Source organism: Schistocerca americana, chromosome 11 (assembly GCF_021461395.2).
Source record: "Schistocerca americana isolate TAMUIC-IGC-003095 chromosome 11, iqSchAmer2.1, whole genome shotgun sequence".
Lineage (NCBI taxonomy): Eukaryota > Metazoa > Arthropoda > Insecta > Orthoptera > Acrididae > Schistocerca > Schistocerca americana.
In genome coordinates this window covers 153388096-153411905 of record NC_060129.1, presented here as the reverse complement: position 1 = coordinate 153411905, position 23810 = coordinate 153388096, and the positions used below count along the sequence as shown (strand labels likewise).

The following is a 23810-nucleotide window of genomic DNA, read 5'->3' as shown; positions in this document are numbered from 1 at the left end:
TATGTGAAACAAACTTTGAATCAGTAAAATTTTGATATTTTACACATGCGAAATTGAAATAATGCAAAATTCATTTCATACCTCAGACTGGATTTTAAAATGCATAAAAATTTTGCATGTGCTTCAGTACAACACAGGGTTCTTATATTCCTGCTGATAACACAGAAATTAACAGTGTATTTCTACATTATTTGTCAATAAACTACCTTTTCTCTCTCACTGTCTATGACATGGGTATTTTACATGTTCAAGTAGAGCAACTTTGAACATCTGTGTATCTTGGAAAGGGGAAAAGATATCGAGGAAAATTTTTGGTGCTGTTAAAGATTAGGATCTTTGGTATATATTGTAAAGGTTACAGCCATTTGCTGTACACAGCCAACTTGAATCCACGGCTCTGTGTTATTACCTAAAAACCATGTTTTTGAGTTGTTTCTCAATAATAGATAAATTTTTTTGAAAGCTGGAAGATTGCACTCTAGATAAATACCTAGAGACTACGCTAATAAACAGTTACAATTTGTGAACTGAAAATTGGTTTTTCACATGTATCTCGAATATCCCACGGAACCTAATATGAAGTTAAGGAATGATCGCTCTACTGTGTTGCATAACAGTACCTTTTTTATTTCGGTCAGCGAGTTCGTTCAGGTACAGCTTAAGTGGGACATGTACTGTAGTATGAGTGATGAGCAGTGCTGGTAATGATATGAATTCAGTTCATGCTTTTAGAAGTCTTGACCATTACTAGTGAGCCAGTAAGCTTTGCACAGAGGTATTGCTTGTATGTTTTTAATTGGGTTAACAACAACATTCTTAATTACTTTATGTTTGACCACTTTAAGAAATCAAAAGTGGTAAAGTATAACAAATTCTTTATACTCCTGAGCTATTTATAATAATTCTGCCCTCCACTAGATTTTTAATATCTTGAGCCACATGGTCACTGACTGGTTTTGTTAATGGAATAAGTGAAAAATATTGGTTATTGTCACCTACTTATATATAGTTGATTTGATGTGAGAAGTCAAGCTTGTTAGGTTGCTTTTGTTGTGTGCTATTCTACCTGATTGTTTGGTTTCTTTCTGTTGCAGCTGGCCAACTTTCAGGCTTTCAAGTGCAGAATGCGACTAGACAAAACCAGTCACAGGTCAGTATACACTTTGTAGATCATACAGGACTTTTCAACTGTTATGCTAACGTTTCAGCACAGCGCCAGCAATAGAAAGCACTGTCCTTTGAATTATTTGGACCAATTCTATCAAACTGCGTGGTGGTTTAGTCAAGAGCATATCATATTTGATAGAATCGTAAAAGATAGACTAAGATTAACATCTGAGGTGACAGGTGTATTTCTTCTCGGAATTGAGTGATCTAAAATTCTACTTGGGGAGTTGGAAATAAATTTCCCCTGTCGACTGTGGTCAGAGTTGTGTGTGAAAGGAAAAAATGAGAGAATGAGACATGTAAGATAAGACATTACTTTATTTTTCTACATAATTTCCAAGTATATAGGCATTTGTCATACCACTTATAAGCTTAAAAAAGCCATCCAGTAAAAAATCAGGGCATTGCATACGGAAGAAGCTTTGAACGGCTTGTTTGACGTCAGCATTGCTACCAAAGCGCCTTCCTTCGAGAGTCTTCTTCAAAGCAGGAAACAGATTGAAGTTCCTTGGTGCGAGATCCGGACTGTGAGGCGGATGGTGTAGGTGCTTCCAACCAAGAGTTGCAATATGGTTTTGCGTCGCCGGCACCGTGTGTGGTATCGCATTGTCATCCATCTGAGAACGCCAGGCAGCTTTTTCCAAATCGCCAATTTTGACAGTGGCGCAGTACCGCATGGCATTGCTGGTTGCATCCTCCAGAAAGTGCAGCAGCAAAACTACTTTGGTGTCACAGACAATGGTGAGTAGCACTTTGCCTGCAGACGGAGTGCTTTTGAACGTCTTTCGGACAGGTGATGATGGACGTTTGCTTTCCACGGATGTGGCATTTGATTCGGGGTTGTAATGGTGGACCCACGTTTTATCTTCCGTCACAATCCGAAACAGAAGGTCATCGCCAGATTCGTGGTAACACACAAGCTGTTCCAGGCTGAACGCCATGCATTGTTCCGTGTGTGTCGGGGTCAATTGGCAGGGCACCCATCATGCTGCCACCTTCCTGTATCGAAGAATGTCGTGGATGATCTTGGGAGCTCGCTCATATCCGATTTCCAAGTTCTGCCGCTACTCGATCAATGGTGATAGCGCCAGTTCACTTTAATCGTGTCATCCACCTTCTTGACATACGCATCTGTAGTGGCCGTGCACGTCCATCCAGGTCTCGGTATGTCCTGCACTTGCTGACGTCCATCGCTGAATTGCTGGCACCATCTCCGCACAATTTGCCTCAACATCACACCTGACCCCCACACCTCAACAAGGTGGTTATGAATTTCTGTGCCTGATACTCCACATGCCCATTAATAGCAGATAACAGCTCTTACTTCCGCCTTTGACCACGACTCCAAAACGCACCTTCTTTCCGTAGCTCTGGGAAAAGACTGAGCGGCTGTCCTCCGCTTTGTGCAGGCACTGCGACAGCGCTATCCGCTCGATCGCGGTTGGCCTCTACCCAGTGGTGTATCAGTGTCTTGCACGTGCACTTTCACTTGCCGTGTCGTCTTTCACCCTTATCACACAACTCTCCCACAGTCGACAGGGGAAACTTATTTTCCAACTCACCCTTGTGATTCTGATATTTCTGTTATATTGGATGTCTGGATTGAAATAGTGCAGTTCAATTATGTTGGAAAACAAACTCGTCAATTTATTTCTGTAACTCTGGTATAAGCTGTAGGAATTTGAGTATATTTTTCTACAACTATAGTCGAAAAGGCTTAAGATTGTCCCTGACAACTCGCATCTCTGTTGCCAGCTTTCAACTGTGAAGTGCTAATGGCTGGAGGGGATAACAGTAGCTGTCTACAGAGCTGTGACAGCACTCGGATGTTGAGATACAGGTTTACAAAATTGTGTTGCATTATTGGTAGAGGTCGATACGTGAAGCTGCCTCTCCCAGTCTGCTGCAACTGTGAGGGATCTACCTATACAGACTCGACTACAAAATTTTTCAAAGTTTTCACTTCATTTTGTAACCAGCTTTGATACATAAAATTTTAAGTTTAAATAGCAGTTTTGTAATTCATTTTTTGGCTGAGTTTTTGGCCAAGTGCAGTTTTCTTTCTTGGTAAATCAGCGACAGGAATATACATGCTGTATGTTAGAAATGTTTGTTTAGAATGCTTTTTGGCTTTTTCACAGCAATCTTTAAGATTGAAATCAGTGCCCTCTATTTTATCAACTGAAATACTTACTCTCCTTAATAGTGACAATCTTTAGTCTCATATTAAATTGTTTGTACATTATTTTTACGATATTTCATCAAATCGATACAGTGCACAGAACCATTTTTTTTTGCTAGTCTAATCTACTTACTGTGCTTCTGTAGTCAGTAATCTCATTACAGAGCTTGTTGTAGGTATTTGCCAATAGGTTTTCACAAACCAAAATATGTTATAAGTCACATGACAGGAAGTCCTATTAGACAGAACAGAAATGATTTTACTGGTGTTAGTACGAATTAATTCAAAATACGGCAGTCAGCCACCTTGTCCATTTTTATTTTTGACAGCATTTCACAAGTTGGTGCTGTCCCGCATAAAATAATTTCTTCAATCAACCTGTAAAATAAAATTAGTAGAAAACCAATTATAGTAGTTTAGCAGTATTAAAGTTACAAACATTATGTACTATTTCTTTCGTGAAGAATTTCTTGAGAAACATTTTGAAAAATATAAAACAGTAATTTGGCTTTTGCTCATTCTTGAAGTGATTAAATGAAGGGAAACAAAGAAATGAGAGCAGTTGACAGCTGAGTATAGTCGTCGAACAAAAGTTGCTGGTTACGACTTGTTAGGCAAATTGGGATCATTGTATGTACTGTTTAGTTAGCAAGGTCTTTGCAATTCACGTCTCTGGAATTCTTTCCATACAGTAAACACTACAATACTTGACAAAAAATGTGAAGCACCCAGAAGGAGAGGGAAACGAAATGAAAATTCGCTGTGTGAGGGTTACGGTATGTTATTTTGGTGATGTAATCGGAGTAAAATTTACACACCATTTACCAGAGTGAGGCAACTTATCAGTATGACATAGCATCCCCTTTGGCCTGGATGCGTGCATCGATTCAGTTGGGAACAGTCATGGAGGAATATCATTTCCGAGGTGAGGTGATCCACAGCTGTCATTACTGGTTCTCGATAACCTGGCTACCGGCACTGGTACGGAGTTGACATCCGAGCCGGTTTTGCGCTTCTTATCGGGGATGAGCTCGAGGATGTCACTGGCTGTGCAAGTTCCTCGACATTGTGCAGACGGTCGGAGACACAAGTGGCACGTGTGGGCTACTGTTTTCTCTGTCGAAAAGTGCTGCCACACTACTGTAGCTCGACAGGGGGCACGAGGACACGGAATGTGTGTGACGTGCCGCTGTGCTGTCGGATTCTCGGTTCGGTACCGGCCTCGACGTGAAGTTATATGCGACTGCTCTCCCCACCGGATGCCGGGATTAACACCCCCATCCAGAATGTTGGAAGAGTATAACCTCTCCCCAGGTTTCTGCCGTACTTGCCGACAGTGGTCATTTGGGGCTGTGCAGAACAGCTATTTGTCACCACGTACAGTGCAGTGGTATTAGTTGACAGTGCTTGCTTCCCAGTCACGGCTCCATTCCTACTACTGCCATTTGTTGTGATGTTACTGGCAGCCTGTGCAGCTGACACTGGTTCCCTAGTCCTGTTGCTGTGGTTAGTTTCTGATTAATGGTGTGGGATTATTCGGGAAGTCCGTTACTTGTTCTCAGATGGCATCTGTAACCTTCACAGTGATGGTTCATTACTGTCGACACCCCTTATATGCTCTAAAGGGCCTAGTGACACCACTAAACGTGAATGACACTAATGCAGTGTGACTGCTTTCTATTTGTTACAGTGTGTTTCATCTGTAATCAAAGTTACGTTCATATCGGACTGTGTGTTCTGGCTGCTTCACTGTTTTGTCAGGACTTAATATTAGGCAATTTCTAGTCCCACTCGTGCTGACCTGTTTTGTCGTGTGAAGTATCGTTCTGATTTTCTTCGGTGGAAGTGTGCCTTTCGTTCCTTGTTCACTTGTACCGTGGCCCGTAACACCGAATGGCCCAGTCTGTTTGCTGATCAGTGTGATTTTTTGTGTACTGTTTGTTTCTGAGCAAATCTGTGTGTGTATGATGCAGTGCTAAATAATAATACAGTAAGTAATATTTTTATCAGCAGATTGAACTTTGTGCAGATGCTTTAGACTCTTTTCAAAACCCAAACTAAATCATTTTGTGTTTAGAAGTCTTGTCACATATTGAGGAACTGAAGAATGTCCACTTCAGCTCACCTAGCAGTAACGGTATTTGGGCTGGGAACGTGAACTTGATTATTTCTGTCCCTTACGCTATAACAGTGTGCCTGTTTGTTCCAGCTATTTACGATGCCACTTTATGCTAAATCAAATGTTCCCAAAACTGTAATTTCAACAAACTTGCGGCCAGATATTTAACTTAATTTTTGGTGTTTGCAGCCGACATACTTCAATGCGAGAGCACCAGCAACTCGGATGACTAATCGCGGGCCACCTGTTGTCAGCATGGCTGCGAACGTGCCCGGACAACAGATGTTCCCACAACACGTGAGTATCTGAGTTTCATCCTGGCAAATGGCTCAAAATGTTATAGTGTTGAGCTAACAGAGGAGAAAGGTGTTACTGGAATACAAGAATTTGCGGTTGAAAATAAGGCAAGCTGTAAACTTAGAATTTGTTTCACTGAGGGCTGTCGAAAGACTACTTGGTAAATGAAGCACTCTACAGTCTCTTGCACAATAGTGAGTGTAGTAAGGAACTCTTCCATGACACGTGAAAAATACTTTTTTGACTGCCAGGATGACAATAACACTGCTACACTGTTGTTGGACAGGTTTGTTATACTACAGAAACTAATATTTTTTGTTGTGGATTCTGTATAACTAATGTTAGTATCTTAAATTAGAAATGATTCAGATGTGAGGGAATTTACAGTCTGTGCTTTCACTTAAAATTATTTGGAAATAAACAAATTTGTCTAAGACCGTTAGTAAGTTCTATTTAGTTTAACAATAACAACATATGTAGTTGAATCTGATACATTCCTGCAAATAGTAGTGGTGGTTTAGAAGAAAAAAAAAGTATATAGTTGGCTTAAAAATGTGCAGTCCATCAATGGAGTTGAGTTCCCAAAGCATTTGTAAATGTGTGGTGCACACTTGTGCAATAGCAGATGCAGGCATTAATACATAGTTTTAATACCTCACTGAGAAATGATGAGTTCGCACAGATGATCCCTGTGATTCCAAACTGTTATAAGGGACGTAATACTGATCTCAGTTGGTCAAGGTATTAATTCTGTGTTAGTGTGCTGTCCTTCGAACATGTTTTACTGCTACCTACCATCTGATCAAGCAAAGTTGTTGGACCATTGTGTTTGGTACACAAGTACCTAAATCCAGCTTTGTCTGGTGCAAATTAAATCTTCAGTAGCAGTACTGCTTTTGAGCTATTATGCTGCTTACATAAGTCGTAAAAAAAGTCAAATCATTGCCTTTCAGTTGAATAGGTTGTATGAAAGCTTTAGTGCCAGAATCCTTTAGGGTCCTAAACAGCGTATTTTGAGATGATTATCTTCTGTGGTCATATGCTCCACGTAAGGAGTTAAAGGGATTAATAAATAATAAAAATAATCTTTTGTGGATGATATCAAGTCTCCCTGGAACTTGATTGCCAAGAGATCAAAGTGACTGATTTTTACATTAGGAAAATGCCATTATGGCAAATATTTCATCTACCGGAGGTTAACTATTGTCCGGAGCTGACTACATATGGTGATCTGCCTGTATGACAACATGGGTTGTTGTTCTGAGACAACCAGCCATTGCCTCTGAACAGTACATATTGCTGTAAAATGTGTTCATACCCTTCCAAGTTCAGAGTTTCTTTAGGTTTGGTAAGAGGACTGTACCCTAACCATGAAAAACACACCCTTATCCTGTAACGTGGCCTTCCCCTTACTTCAGCTTTGGTACTACACCTTAGGGCAGGTAACATTCTCCAGGTGTTTACCAAACCTGAGTCATTCCACAAGATTGCCACAGGGTATGGCAAGAATCACCAGTCCAAATAATTAAGTTTCCACTTATTCAATATCCATCGGCGTCACTCTTTACACTATCGCAAGTGTCGCTTACCATTGACTACAGAAATGTGTGACTTCCGAGCAGTTGCTCCACCATTGCACCCCATTGTGCTATTTGGGTTATTGGTAGCACTGTGTAGCTCACCAGTTAGTCTTCATACAATTGTTTACAACCCCTTTGGAATGGTCAGTGGTCCCTGCCCATCCAGTACACATAGGTCTGCCTGGTCTCAATTTAGGCTGTGCTTCTTCCTCGTGGTAGCATCCTTGCTTGCCGAGCACGGGGTCCAGGGTTCGATTCCCGGCGGGGTCAGGGTTTTTCACCTGCCTCGAGATGATTTGGTGTTGTCGTCTTCATGATAATCATTACAGTCGGAGGAAGGTAATGGCAAACCACCTCCACTAGTACCTTGCGTAGTACAGCGGTGTAGGTCTCCTGCTTGGTCCGCTATACTTTGTTATGGAGTGTGGGACATCATCATCATCATCATCATCAGTCCGCAGCTCAAGGTCTTGGGGTAGCATTCTAGCTTGCCGAGCACGAGGTCCAGGGTTTGATTCCTGGGGGGGGGGGGGGGGGTTCAGGGATTTTCCCTGCCTCGAGATGACTGGGTGGTGGTGTGTCGTCGTCATCGTCATCATCATCATTCATCCCCATTACGGTCGGAGGAAGGCAATGGCAAACCACTTTTGCTAGCACCTTGCCTAGTCGGCGGTGCGGGTCTTGTGCACCGTTCCCTATGCTCCTTGGAGTATGGGACTTCATCATCATCATCTTCATCATCATCATCTTCCTTCAAGTTTCCACTTTACAGTCACATCACCAACAGGGAACCTTGGGAGCTTGTTCGAAGTCGCAGAGCTTACTTGATCGACCCAGTTACTGCTTTCCTATTGACAACACAGTACTCCCGCCTCCTTTTATTCTGGCCATTCTGCCTCTGGTGACATCTAGTTGTCAATTCTACATTACATAGGCCTCAGTGCATATTGAATAGAACTGAGCACGGGAAAGCACTGCTGTGATGAAACCAACCAATGGATTGAGCGCAGGTTGAAGTATGGGGAAATCGCAGTTGGTCCAGGCGATGGGATAGCCACATCTTCAGAAGAAAATGTTTCCATTTTATTATTGTGCGAAGAAAATGTTCCCGTTTCATTTTTGTAACACACACACACACACACACACACACACACACACACACACACACACACACACGTGGCACATTCTTCATAAGGTACAGTAAGTGTGCCTCTGAACTACAAAATGCACACCCTTTTGTTGCCTTCATACACACATGTGGAGCTTTCCTTACCGTTTTAGCTTGTAGAATATTTGGTTTGTAACAACTGTCTGTAGTGTTTGGATTGCTGTTCTGACTGAAAGTGCAGTGCCACACAATCCGTTCTAGGATAGTAACTATAAAATTCCTTCATATGTGGACTTTGCTGAAGATATTGCTAACATTTCGAATACCCACGTGAGAAAACTATAGCTTCATGCTCTTTAATGATTGTAAGTGTGGTGTCACCGCCAGACACCACACTTGCTAGGTGGTAGCCTTTAAATCGGTCGCGGTCCGTTAGTATACGTCGGACCCGCGTGTCGCCACTGTCAGTGATTGCAGACCGAGCGCCGCCACACGGCAGGTCTAGAGTCTTCCTAGCACTCGCCCCAGTTGTACAGCCGACTTTGCTAGCGATGGTTCACTGACAAAATACGCTCTCATTTGCCGAGACGATAGTTAGCCTAGCCTTCAGCTACGTCATTTGCTACGACCTAGCAAGGCTTCATTATCAACTGCTATTTATCTTGTGATGCATGTACCGTCAGACCGATGTTCACCAATTATGGATTAAAGTTAAGTATTCCAGAAGCTACGTACCTTTTTTGCTAGTCTCTATTCCTTTAACTGTTCCAGACCTCACGCCAGTCTGCGTGAGCTTAAACGCGTGGCTTTTGGCTTACCTGTCATTGTGGATTGGCTGTCTTGCCAGTCCACAACAGTAAGTGTTCTGGGTTGCTGATTTCTGATCGTTTGGTGGTTCATCCAGAAGCTAATGTAGTGTTGCTAGGTGGGTCAGCAGTGTGCAGATTCCACAACTCCACACTTGTGAAGGAGTTAAAACTGTAGTAATGAGTTATAGAACACACAATATGATTTTGAGGAATGTAAGGAACGGTTTGTCAATGTAAATTATTTGTGCGTAAAAGAGACCTCCAGGCAAATATTAGAGATTGAGTCATCAACAGATGTGCGAGGAAGAATGAAAACTTCTCTGATGGTGCTGTGCGCACGTGCCTGTGTGTGTGCTTGCATGTGTTTGTGCGTGTATAGGTGCATGCTTCTGTGTGTGGGTGAGGGGGGTGGGGTGCACATGTAAAGGCGTCTCTCTTTATTCATAAAATGTAATTTCAGACACACACCATAAATGAAAATTCAACTGCTCTGAAATGTATGATCACAGACTAGAAACTTCATAGACACAGTAGAGCGCGTACAAAGCACTAGACACAGTAGTAATTTAGAAGGCAGGAAATCTGTACTGCAGACCACCAAACGTTGTAGATTGCCGCTAGAGATTAGTAAGCTACCAGTTGATATAGCTCCCTTTTAATATGGGTTGTTTGCTGTTGTCAGTCTTCTGTTAACTGCTGAAAGTCCGTTATGTGGTTTTTGTTGCAATTACAAACTTTCTTATTTGTAGTTACAACTACAAGGATGAGTCAAATGAAAGAGGAATATCGAATAAGTATTAACGGTTTACTGTTTAAAAAGTAATTGTCGTAAATGTTAATAAATTTATACCACAGTGAGATGCGACAGTCAGTGTTTTCATGGTAAAATAATTGTGGCTATCTAGGGAAACATGGTTGTTCCCAAGTGTGCATCTCTTCGTCCAAAGCAAGGGCTCCAAAAATATGGAAATCTCATAGGGGGAGATCGGAACTGTATGGAGGGGAGGATAAGTGAGGTTTTCCCAGTGAAGCATCTACATCCATACTCTGCAAACCAGCGTGAAGTGAATGGCAGAGGGTATGTCCCATTGTACCAGTTACTAGGGTGTCTTCCCTATTTGTTCACGTACCGAATGTGGGAAGAATGGTTGTTTGAATGCCTTTGTACGTGCAGTAATTATTCTAATATTATCCTCAAGATTCCTGTGTGAGTGATACATAGGGGTTGCAGTGTTGTTCTAGAGTAATCATTTAAAGCTGTTTCTTGGAACTTTATTAATAGCCTTTCTCGGGATAGTTCATGTCTATCACCAAGATGTACCAGTTCAGTTTTATCAGTACCAGCTTGACCCACAGTTGAGCCTGTGTAATCATTGCATTTCATCCACCCAGTTATTCGTTCGATTTGTCCAATTCTAACAGTGACTCATTGATATTATAGTCTTATGACGTTATGTTTTTTATCGTTTTCTGACATATACGGTTTTACATTTTTGAACAGTTAATTCAATGCATCACTTTGAAATGTTGTCAAGATCTTACTGAATATTTACTCAGTTTCTTTCAGATATTACTTCATTGTAGATAACTAAATCATTTGCAAAAGTCTGAGGTTACTAACAATATTGTTTGCACGGTCATTAATATACAATATGAACAGAAGGATCTCAACACTGGGGCCACCCAAAGTTATTTCTACATCTGGCAATGTCTTTTCATCTCTACTAAACAGTCCTCAACTCAAGAGGGGAGGCCGCCAATTGTGAAATTCAGATTTGATTCATACTGCGCATAATAAAAGCTCATGGCCAGAGGTGTAATGTGGCAAAGCACCAAGATGCACTTCTCAGCCGTTGTCGAGAAAATCGACAGTTAAAAGAAACCGTTGCGGTGAAATACTCACTACGATTAATAATTTTCTACAGCGTCGTGGCGCAGCGGTAAGCGCTCGGGTTCATAATCCGAAGGTTGCCGGATCGAATCTCATGCCATGCAACCTTTTTTTTTAAATTCTAGAGGGAAACATTCCACGCAGGAAAAATATATCTAAAAACAAAGATGATGTGACTTACCATATGAAAGCGCTGGCAGGTCAATAGACACACAAACAAACACAATCATACACACTTGTTTCTTTACAGTGACTGTAGACCGTGTGGAGGTTCCCTCTTTCAAATTCCTCATTGAGATATGACATTATTGATTTTTTTATTTAGGTTGCTGAACGTCCATATCTTTCTGCTTGTTTTAATTTTCCTTTGTATTTTGGTAATCATTGTTGCCACAATAGCATCATGGTCACTGATACCAGTTTTGATGTGGACATTCTTGAATTTGTAGCCATTGGATCCTGTAGGTTTCCATCACGAGTGGGGTTCCAAACTATCTGTTCTAGGTAGTTCTCAAAGAAGACATTTAGCAACATTTTACATGAATCTCGTATGCCCAGAATATGGATTATTGACGATAGGATTTGTTGACAATTATTTATAACCCAGTTCATTTAATGCTGCAAAGTTTTGAGGTTTCCTTGCTGGAGTATGTGCTGTTCGTATGACACCTCTTTACATAGCTGCAACTCTATGGAATGCATGCTGAACACCACATTCGTATCGGCAGAAATGTGCCCAGAATGCTTTCTTTGGAGGGACACAAGAATTTGTATTTCATATACCTCGTTTCTTTACGTACCCACACATCCCTAGCCATACGCAACTTCTATTGGAATGCATATATAAAAAAAAAAGTTTTAAGCATGGAAGCCTTTGAAGCCAGTGGCTCCTTAGGGCAAAAGGGTTGAAGAGTGAGAAAGATGAGTGTAGGAAAGAGACTAGAGAGATTTTGGAAAAGGGGCAGAGTTCGTGAAAGTCACCCAGAACCCTGGGTCAGGGAAGCTTTAGCGGAGAGGATGAGAAGGAAAGACTATAAAGGAAAGATATCGTTGGGGGCTGCACCTGATGAGATTTGAGAATTTGAGAGCCTAATGTGGAAGACTGGGTAATATGCAAGACAGAGAGTACTGCTAAAACATTGTGAAAGAGTTAACATGAGTGAAAAGCTAAGTGCATTTTATGTAATAGAGGTTGGAGGGGGACGGTGAAAAATAGACATAAAATGAAAGATATAGAAACCAAAACAGAGTGAAGAAAGGAGTAGTTACTGTGAAGAAATGGCGAGACAGGAGAAACTAAGGCCAGGTGGGTGGTGAGAACCTAGGACACATTGTAGTGCCAGTTCCCACATGCGGATTACTGCGAAACTGATGTCTGTGGAAAAATCCAGCTGGCACATGTGGTGAAACGGGTACCAAGGTCGTGACTGTTCTGTTGTAGAACACGCTCTGCTACAGGGTATTGTGTGTTGCCACTACACAGCCTCTGCCAATGTCCACCCATTCTAACTGATAATTTGGTGATTGTCATGCCAATATAAAAGACTGAACAGTGTTTACATGACAGCGGGTATATGATATATGTTGTTTCACTAGTGGCTTTCTCTTTGATAGTACATGTTTTGCCAGTCACAGAGATAGTGTAGGTGGTCGTAGGAGGGTGCATAGGGCAAGTCACGCAACGGTCAGTCACAGAGGTAGCAGCCAGATGGGAGGGAGATGGGTGTAGAAGGTCTGGCAAGTGTATTGTGGAGATTTGGAGGGTGACTAAAAACTATTTTATGTGTGGTGGGCAAAGTCTCAGACTGAATGGATCTCATTTCAGGGGACTGTTTTAGGAAATCGTGGGGTTGTCGAAGTAGCCGATCAGTAGATTCAACACCTGGATAATACTGAGTGACAAGTGTTGTCCCCTTTTTTTTGGGAGGCGCCAGCAGTACCAGGATGTAGTGTGATGGTCTGGGAAATCAGCTTTTGAACTAGGCTGAAGAGTGAGGTGAGAACCATGGTGTACTGCTCAAAAGTGTCTGCATTCGAGCAAATACGGTTGCCTTTAACACCGAGGCTGTGAGGGAGAGAAGGTTTGACATGGAAAGGATGGCAACTGTGAAAATGTAAGTATTGTTATTTGTTAGTTGGTTTAATATGTACAGAAATGTATAGATTACATTCGGTAAAGAATAGACCTACATCAAGGAAAATAGGATTCGTATTAGGACTGTGTGAAATTTGAATGGGAGAAGGTATATAGAGATTCCAGAAATTTTATCAGGTCAGCCTCACAGAGAGTCACTGTGGTAAAGATGTCACCAATGTACGTAAACCTGCTTATGGATCCCAGGAAAGCCCCCAGAAAGTGAGACGTATGCCAGCATCTTCGTGGGTCACTTGGAGGGGCTTTCTTAGGATCCGAGCCTCCTTGAGTCTCCCATGTTGTGTCTTGCCGTTGAATGTTAATATCACACGGAAATGACTGTGACAGAAATAGAAACAAAATAATTGTCAATTAAAAAGAGAAGCAATCTTTGTTGACTACTTTTATCATTGCTGTTTGGCTGTTGTGTGTCCCTCCCCATGTTAGAAATAATCTCTTCATCTCTTTCAGATCGTAATGCAAATAACAAATCTAGCATGGTCTCTGTATAATGCTATATCTTCAGGTGCATGTGGTGAATCAAGACCCCCCAAATTGTGTATCTGTCTGTCTACTTGTCGGTAATATCACCCTTTTCTTTGTGTGTTCCTGATCAGTGAAATGTTTCTTTTTAATTCTTTGGTTTTATGTGATTTTACACTTTGTTTTAAATATCTTTTTATAACCAACCATTGTGATCAGAAAGAAAATAATTAAAAAACTTGTTTCAGATGCAGCCAATGCAAATGCAAGCTGTTTATCCTAGCGTTGGACTACCTCCCTTAGGAGTTGGGCAAAATGCAATGTACCTCAGTCCGAGCCAGATGCCTTTGGTAAGTGCACATCCTTTGTTTTTCTCATTTCAGCACTGTAGAAAAATTACAAGATACCAGCTCGATCAAAAATGTCAGAATGGTTAAAAGTTCGGCAAGGAAATGGTCCTTTTGTTCAGATTTCACAAGTATGAACATAAAAAATGCTTTCACTTTTTGCCTACTTTGATGTATAGTTCTGCTAATTTCTCTACTACTTTTTGCCAACTTCGCTGTTTCTTTGCTTTAGGATTAGTTTTAAAGCACTATATATTCTTCACTGTGTTGTTTTTATTGTTTTCGGTGTTACATCGGAAATGAATATTCGACGTCACAATCAAAGTGTACACTATTAAAAGAGAATATATTTGCATTAAACCTATTAAGGGCTTTCAGTTAAAGAAAATATATAATCCAGTCAGTGAAGGAGAATAAGGGACAACATTCATTTGTAACAAATTTTAAAAATCCTTGCAGATGGGGTGCAAATGTTGGGGGAGGGGGGGACATTCAGAGGACTGTCTTACATTTTTCTCCAATGACTCCAAAACTGCTGCTTATAGTGAAAGTGTTTCCCAATAAAAAAAAATCTGCATTAAATTTACTGTAAAAAGGGTCCTATCCATTTTTCTCCAAGAATAGTAGTTTCCTCATTTCGGAGATTTGAAAACTGCGGATTATTAAAAATATTCCCAGAACGAGATTTTCACTCTGCAGCGGAGTGTGCGCTGATATGAAACTGCCTGGCAGATTAAAACTAGGGTAGCTCAATTGGTAGAGCACTTGCCCGCGAAAGGCAAAGGTCCCGAGTTCGAGTATCGGTCCGGCACACAGTTTTAATCTGCCAGGAAGTTTCATTAAAAGTATTGTTTAAATGAAATAAAATTGTTTATCTTCAAATGAAATGGATTAAAAATGTGGAGTAGAGCCATATTAAGGAATTAGTTGTGTTCTTGGAGTGTGACAGGTTGGAGAGGGGTTAGCTGGTAAAGGGTAGAAGCGTGAGGGAATGCAGGTTGCCAGATTGTGGTCGTGCGCTTCCTTTATCATACACTGCAAACTTTTGAGGGTGAGAGATAATTCTCCACTGTATCCTCCTTACTGCATCCCAAGAAGCAACTGCTGTCAGGGTATATACGGCCCGGGACAACCAGGAGATCCGGGAAAAACCCGGGAATTTTTTCGTCTGGGAGAAAACTGGGAAAAAACCCGGGAATTGTTTAGAATTCTGGGAATTTTTCATTGTTTCAGTTTTCAATTAAAATTTTGTGCTTTTGACTGGTAAGAACCAATACTCTAACAAAAGATATCACTGTATCCTGCTACTGCAGAATAATACTGCAGCAACAAAACATGAATAAGAGAAAAGAAAACCAAAATAAAACATAAATTGCAAAGGAAATGCGCCGTATGCAACAAAAGAACAGTGCTCATACAAGTGTCTGCCAACAGCAAAGTGTGTCAAAGGCCATAGAAAGACTACGCAAAGCTTTCTAACAACAAATTGCCGCCGATGAGCGTGATGTGACAACTGTTTATATTAGATTAGTTTGAGCAGTTGCGGGTGGGCTCTTGCGCATGCGCAGTTGAGTCTGATATGAGTAGTACCTTTTCCCGCTTCTGGTTACAGAAGTGTGGCTGAATGCCACTACTTTTCAGAAGTGTGGCTGAATGTCACTACTTTTATTGCTTCGGTTCGGAAATTAGTAAATCTGGGGCTGGTGCACAGAGCAGTCAGAGTTGTGGTGGGTAGGTGGGTCGTCCCCACGTGACCTGTGTTTACGTTCAGTGATTTTGCTGTTTCCTCTTCGTTTATTGCTCTCACGTTAAATGATAACAAAATGGATTTTTGTGGCTGGGAGCTACTGAATGAATTAAAATATGTTCCTGTAATTATGGAAGGCTAAAACGTGTTCATTAGTTTTAGATTTTATTTCCACCTTCCTGACAGTCAAACTTTAATCGCCTTACAGAACATTAAAGTTATTTTTGCCAGTTTGCTAAAGAGATTTGGCTTTTATTAATCTTTTCTGTTGAGGCAGTCAATTTATTTGAAACAAAGTGTTTAATTTCAAACTATTGGCTAGTTTCAACTGTTCGCTGCATTTCAAGTGTACGTATGGCATTATGCCATGATAAAGAACCAAACGTGAGATAATACAGTACTGGTACTCCAAGAAAATTGACATACAAATATGCACTTTAAGCCGAATTACGCGTTTTAGTATGGTTCACGAAATTCCGACGCTCTTGAAATATCCTCTGATGTCTTGTTTCTTTTATGACATAATGTAAGATCTTTTGATGTTTTACACGTACGAACATATGAGCTTGCTACGCCATCGTAGCTGCGCAAGCACGGTGACACTTACCTGGCGCTCTCTTGAAACTGCTGAAACGAACCTATTTCCAACAAGTCGCGGGAAAATATTGCGAATGGTGGTTTGACAAGCGTTACATTCAAAGCAAATTTCCTTTTACGTAAGATCAGCTATGTGCGAGAATATGTGATGTATTTCTTAAATCAAAAAACATTTGACTCTAATTTAAAAATTAACTCTTTGAGGACAACCCTTTAGAAGAATTTCGAGCCCAGAAGATCAGATATTTACGTCGTTACTAAAAATTTTACCGACACATTTGTGTGATGTATCTTAAAGTGTAAAAAGAGCAAAAAGATGCACTTTATATGTGGAACCTTAGCCTCTCTTCCAGCATATTAATCTTAGAGACCAATATTATATTTGAATGCTATGTATATTAATTTAAACCATTAACCTTTCTTATTTGTGTGTTCACGCTACTTAAGAGTGATCTTGGTATTGGCTGACTACATCACATATCCTATGCTGTCATCAGGTTGTGAGATCACGTGACATGAGTTATGACTGGCTTACAAAAGCGAATCACAATCTTTATTTCAATGCTTCGGAAAGTTACATGCAGTGTTGCTGCACATCAAAGGTCTTTCAAAAGGTGTCTCCCCCCCCTCGATTTTTGTTTTCTAAAGTGTCGGGAAATTCTAATCCGGTATATAAAACCATAAACATTCAAAGGATTGATGAGTTTTGCAGTGCCGAATAGGAGTATACTGTCACTTTAACGCGGAAAAAGTGTATTTTCACCCGGACGAAAGTGTATTTTTAATCGGGAAATCCGGGAAAAATCCGGGAATTTTTCTTCCTTGTCCACATGTACACCCTGACTAGGCATTTCATCAACTGTCCACAGCACTCCTTACAAATCGATGGTGACACAGCAGGGTATATACGGGACAATGGGAGATAGGGAAAAACCCAGAAATAGTTTTATCCGGGAGAAAACTGGGAAAAACCCAAGAATTTTTTAGAATTCCGGGAATTTTTCATTGTTTTAGTTTTCAGTTAAATTTTTTGTAATTTTTACTGGTAAGAATCTATACTGTAACAAAGAATATTACTGTATCCCGCTACTGCAGACTAATACTGCAACAATAAAACGTGAACGAAAGGGGAAAAAATCATGGATTGTAAAGGAAATGTGTCGTATACAACAACAAAACACAGTGCTCATAGAAGTGTTTGCCAACAGCAAAATGTGTCAAAGGCTTTAGGAAGACTATGCAATGCTTCATAACAACAAATTGCCTCCAATGAGGCCCGGATCTGTGAGGGTGGGGGGGGGGGGGGGGCAAATTTGTATTCTTGAGGAGAAAAAACTTGTTTCACAAAGCGCCTAGCACCACTGTCTTAGTATTGCCCCGGTTCGGAAATATTGTAGATCCAAGTCTGATGCGCAGAGCAGTCTGAGTTATAGTGGGGAAGTGTGAGTCTCCACCTGACTGATGCTTACATTTAGTGGTTTTGCTGTTTCCCCTTCGATTACTGCTCTCACGTCAAATGAAAACAAAATGGATTTCTGTGGGCGGAAGCTATCAAGTGAATAAAACTACATTCTCATAATTACAGAAGGCTAATATACGTTATTAGTTAAAAATTTTATTTTATTTCCACTTTTCTGACAGACATGCATTAATTGCCTTGTAGAACAATGAAGTTATTTTTGCTGGTTTGCTAAAGAAATTTGGTTTTTATTAATCTTTTACACTGAGGCAGTCAATGTGTTTGAAACAAAGAGTTTAATTCCACACTATTGGCTAATTGCAACTGCTCGCTGCTTTTCAAATGCACGTTTTCGTCTTCTAGCATGTATGGCAATATGCCATAATAAAGAATCAAAAATGAGTTACTACAGTACTGGTACTCCAAGAAAATTTGTCCCGAAACCCACACTGAAAAGCTTAATATCAGGTCGTGGCCTACTTCATTGGGAATGTGGACATACGAATGTGCTCTTTAAGTACCATATTTACTCGAATCTAAGCCGCACTTTTTTTCGGTTTTTGTAATCCAAAAAACCGCCTGCGGCTTAGAATCGAGTGCAAAGCAAGCGGAAGTTCTGAAAAATGTTGGGAGGTGCCGCCACAACTAACTTCTGCCGTCGAATATATGTAGCGCTACACAGGCATGCTTTGTAGGCACAAAGATAAATACTGGCGCCAAAACCTCTGCGTCAGTAAATAAATTTTTAAAAAAAGGTGGAAGACGAGCTTTTTTTTCTCCGCCCCGAGTTTCGACCACTGCATTTTCATACATTATCTAATGAAGTAAATACAAATTCCGTATTGTTCATCTTCGAATGTAGCAGAATTTCAATGTGCTACGAAAATCCGACTTGCAAGACTGCCTGGGATGTTTGTCAATATGGCCAACTCTACATTCTGAATTTTTTCCTACCTGTGAGAAGAGATGGTTGCTAATAGGAACCTGATGAAATGTGAATCACATGCAGTACTCTCTTCACCATAAGAATAATATGAATATAAACATTTTGCCGTGTATTCTTTCGTGTTTGCTGTTATCTCATTTAAATCCTGTCTGCCTAATAAACTACGAAACTAGAGTGAGACAACAGCAAACGCAGAAGAAAATACGTATCGTGTCATGTTAGTATTCGTATTATTCTTATGCCTAACAGTGATACAGTCAGAAATGAAGCACGGCAACTCTCTAGATTTTTAAATCTGAGATGACTCTAATTTCTGTGCAGAACGTAATACACTAAAGAGGCGTCTGCAACGATTTTGAAATGGAGAAAAATTTTAGCTAAACTCTCGTTCAGAACATGTTCCATCACACGCAGTCTATTATTTGGTTCTTGTTGATCATTATCAAAGAAAGCAGCAGTATAAGTAACAACAAATAGCAGTCTCTTGCCATTGTTTCGCTAATGAGATGATTCCTCTTTGTTTTTTTTTTTTTTTTTTTTTTTTTTTTTTTTTTTTTTTTTTTTTTTTTTTTAAGTGGCGGTAGCGCACACAAAACCAAGCTATGCCGCGAGTGGCGACAGGCCGTAAACACGCACTATCAGAATGCGACACACAGTAATGCATTTTCAGCGTAGAGTGACGTAAACACCTATAACAAAGAAAACAGCACTTATAAGATCAAAGCAAAATAAGCAATCGATTGAAACCAGACGAAGCACGTTAAAAAGGAAGGGTACCCGTATAAATACGGACGGAGCGCCTGACGCATAGCAATGACTACCTGGTAAAGCTTAACTGCTAAGCTTACAACTCGAACCAAACTACTGTAGCTGTATCGTCATTCACTCGACCTAAATTGAGTCTCATATTACAATGGACCAACTTTGTTTCGATTTGGAGGTTCGGCTTAAAACTTTTCTCTCCCCTTGAATTTCGAGTCTCATATTTCAGGTGCGACACACACACACACACACACACACACACACACACACTATTTTTCCAAAGTGCATGAACACTATGTTGAACGTGTATACGAGCTACCCATATTCTAACAAAAGTAAATTCAGAATCTGTATAAATCTCCACTGCTAAAAGAGAAATAGATTCTCAGTCGCCCTGTATGGCAGGTGTAGTGTTCTTCTGGGAAAGGAGACTTGTTTAACCGTGAGCACTGCTTGCTTCGTAGTTTAGATGAGATATGATACCTCCCGAACATTAGGTGAACTTCTGTGTAAATATGTTCTTGTAAATAGTGGTTGAGAAGTGTTTTAATTTGTAAATACCATGTTGTAAGTGATGTATGTAGAGTTGGTGGGAAAAGCATTGGGTTGGTAAATATGACATCTTGCTGCTGTCTTTTGTTGACAGCATGTTGTAAAGCTGTACAGGATGATTAGGAGTCGGTTGCCCTGTAAGAGAGTTCATGTGCGTTTCTTGCATTAGTGTTAGTAACTCATACCCGCACTCCATGTAGAGTGTAGGGAATTCCCTGCTCACTCTGTTTTGCAGGCCTGAATGTGGGAAGTTCATGACCACAATTCAATCACCTAATTTCTCTCATCCCTGCCTTGTCACCCTGTTTTATCCCAAGAACACAATTTATCCTTTAATGCAATTGTAATGCCTTTAATTGTGGTAGAAACAAAATTAAATGTGTTTTCTTAAATCATGTTATTTAGCAATATACGATAATATCTACCATTAACACAATATTATTAATAATCTGCTATTTTTCTATCCCACGCAACACAGAAAGTTTCAGTGGTAGGGAAATAATGAATAGGACCTCTTTCATAGGAAATGTATTTTACGGTAGTGTCGTTGTCGGTCGCCAGAACCCACGGTATTAGTTATTCGAGAACAATATAAGAAACTGACCTTTAAACACCCTCCACCTCATTGTTAAGACCTCTTGGATCAGGATTTTTTACAATGTTGTTCACAGCACTTCCTCCTACCACTGTACAAAAATTTGCTACTGCACAAATGTTTCCCCATTTTACCTTCTTTGGTCGTCATTGACTGGGCTAGTACAACTGGAGCCAAACGTAGTAGAAATATATTCAAGAGGAAGTGAAAGAAAGTCATTTTTTGCAGCATAGCAGCAGATGTTTGACAGTGGCCACAGTTTGTACTGGCATGAAAAAATGCTGTTTCAATTCTGAAGGGATTTGTCAGCCCAATTTTAAGGTGCAACCCATTGGTTTCATTGTTCACTTTGACTTGCTCAGAAGTATTTCACTCAAGTTTTTCTAAGGCTTGTTAGTTGTGTTGCCGAAAATTCATTTCTCAACATAAGCCATCATAAAATATAGGTGACAGTCATTTGCCATCATCACATGTTCTTACATTTTTGCTAAACAGACCTTAAAAACAGTTAGTTATTTTGATGAGATCAGTAAATGTTACGTAACGAAGTACATATTTTTTGTGGTATGCAACTATACAGTTGAAGACCACTAAATACTCCAGTTTGGATGTGCAAATGTAAGAGTGTAATGACAACTGTGTAAAGATTGTGATTCCAGAAGTTTTTCTCTTAATACCGATACCAGTTTAAAGTACTGCAACTGAGCAGACACCTCAACCATCTGTTACTGTAATGCAAAAGCTCCTTGTTGCTTCTGTGGGAAAGTGACCAATAAATCAGTTGTGTGTTTCGGTGAGTGGGTATGCCTACGCACATGAAAATGAAACAAACAATAATTTCATTTTATTTACTATTATGAAGCAGCTGATCTTGGAAACATTTTTAATGTGGGCTTTTCTTAAGCTATTTGAACATACCCAAATTGTTGTTTGTGTTTGGTGGGGATTTCATATTTAATGCAGAAATTAAACTTTGATTGTTGCAGTTCCAACCGCAGACAAGACATCAGAACCCGGCGAATTCGGCAGCAACTGCTGCGACGTATTACCCTCAACATGGGCCGCATATCTTGATGGCACAGATGCCTTTCCCTGGCTACAGCACTGCCCACACGGGACAACACGGACCACACTGTGAGTTTTTATTTGTATTACTTTGCAACAGAGTAAAACTTTGTCTTTGTCATCATGTGGGTCTGAAATTGAAGTCTTGGTAAAATATACACAACCTTGGTGAAATGGGGTAGAGCGGTCAATATATTCCTTTTTCTCCTGTGGACTGAGTTGTGTACGCACACACAGTACATTTCATCACAAAATTTAAAATAAAGTTGAGTGAAAGTAATTATTGTATGATGATAATAATGATGATGGAGTGATAGTGTTCAGAGCTTTTTCATTGAAGTTTATTTATGCTAATTTGTAAGAGTAACAGTTAATGTTTCTTGACATAGCTGTAGTAGAGGTGGAGGAGATTCTAATCGCTGGACACCAGAAATCAAGAAAGTGTTCATGTGTTTTGTGACAAATTCCTTTTATGTTTTGTGACTAATTCCTTTTATGTGATTTGCTGTAGACGTGTTCTCGTTTCTAAGTGTTGAGCTTCTCTTGCTACTCTGTGTATTTGCGGGCTACCTCGTTCCGCAGAATTGTAAAATCTGTAACAAACTCAGGTACTTGTAGCCCATTGTGGTCCTGGTTATTGTTGGACAATGGGTACTGATATATTTTCAACGGGGACATATATTTGGAGGCCAAGTATGTTGATCAAATGTGATACCCTTATGGAGTGCCAGCAAAAATACATTCATTAGAAATTGTTTGATTTTAAACAAAAAGACAGATAAGTGTTGTAAATGTCCATTGTGAGTGTAAGGCCATGATGAAGCCTGTATGTCATGCCAGACTGGAGTTTCTGAGCTACCCAACTGATTGCATACAGATTCTGAGCTGTCACTAGTTAGTGAGGTGTGACGTTTCCATCTCCATTCTTGGTTGTAGCATCCAGTACCTCCACATTGTCTCATTTGTGCTCCCTTCATGATCTCTTACGTATCACACAGCGTATAATACTTTGTGTGCCCTCTCCAGTCCTGAATGCAAGTGGTTACACTTGTGTTAATAGTTGTTAACAATGAATGGCAATAAAGTTTTCTTGATAGTATTGCATACCAGAAAAAGTTAACATTGCTAGTCCTTTCCCAGCATATTATTAGTCATGGTACACCTATAGCTCTCCAAAACAACGGTGTACCTGATATTTGCAAGCTTTGACATCCTCAAGAAATGAACCATTCAAAGTGTTTGGAAAAATATTCAAATGTTCATCTGTGGCTGCTTCACACCAGTGTTAGATTGGAGGTTACTGGAAGTGCCATCTACTTAATATCTGAAGTAGGCATCCAAGTTTTCCAAATAAACTACCAAGTGGTAAACAGTGATTAGTTTAATGACATAATTATTCTTACATATTTTTTATACCTCCTGAACTTGTTTCTTTCTAGGATTTCTCCTCCTGATGGTCTCACTTTACTTCCATCTAGTAGTTATCCTTAGCATTGCAGTTATCAAGACTGCCAGTGTGGCATGCTCACAGGGTATCAGTTGCAAAAGAAATTTCTGTGGACATTAGGTCGGAATTATTAATTGCTTCATTGTTTACTAATACTAAGTGGATTCAGGATTACATTATGTGGATAATGGAAGTTAAAAGTTATAACAAAATTTTAGAGGTTTTGAACTAGCAGTATCAAAAGAGGAAGTATTGCAACTCATTATTTGTGAGAAAGAGGGATACTTGCATTGTGCTGAGATGTTGGATGTCTCCACTACATCGTGTCTCACCGTTTTGTTTGTTCCGATACGCTGTGGACTTCACTTTGTCACATTTCTTTCAAAACTGACTCCTCCCTCGAACATATGCTGGTCACAGAGCTTCACACACTTTTTCTGCTGTGCATTAGTGTTACTGACAGGCACCCACATTTGTACTTTCAGTTAATGCATTTTCTTATTCTTCAAGCCATCACATGTGA

The 23810-nt window shown here is 40.2% G+C and overlaps 1 protein-coding gene across 13 annotated transcripts in view; it reads left to right on the top strand.

The window, feature by feature from the left end:
* The window catches only part of LOC124554092 (eukaryotic translation initiation factor 4 gamma 1-like), a 656327-nt gene that overhangs the window by 422514 nt on the left and 210003 nt on the right, over positions 1–23810 (top strand). For all 13 annotated transcript variants that reach the window (XM_047128148.1, XM_047128144.1, XM_047128153.1 and 10 more), the window contains 4 exons: positions 1095–1150; positions 5658–5765; positions 14019–14120; positions 21762–21909. In XM_047128148.1, the coding sequence (XP_046984104.1) occupies positions 1095–1150; positions 5658–5765; positions 14019–14120; positions 21762–21909 (414 nt within the window). The remainder of the gene's footprint in view (positions 1–1094; positions 1151–5657; positions 5766–14018; positions 14121–21761; positions 21910–23810) is intronic.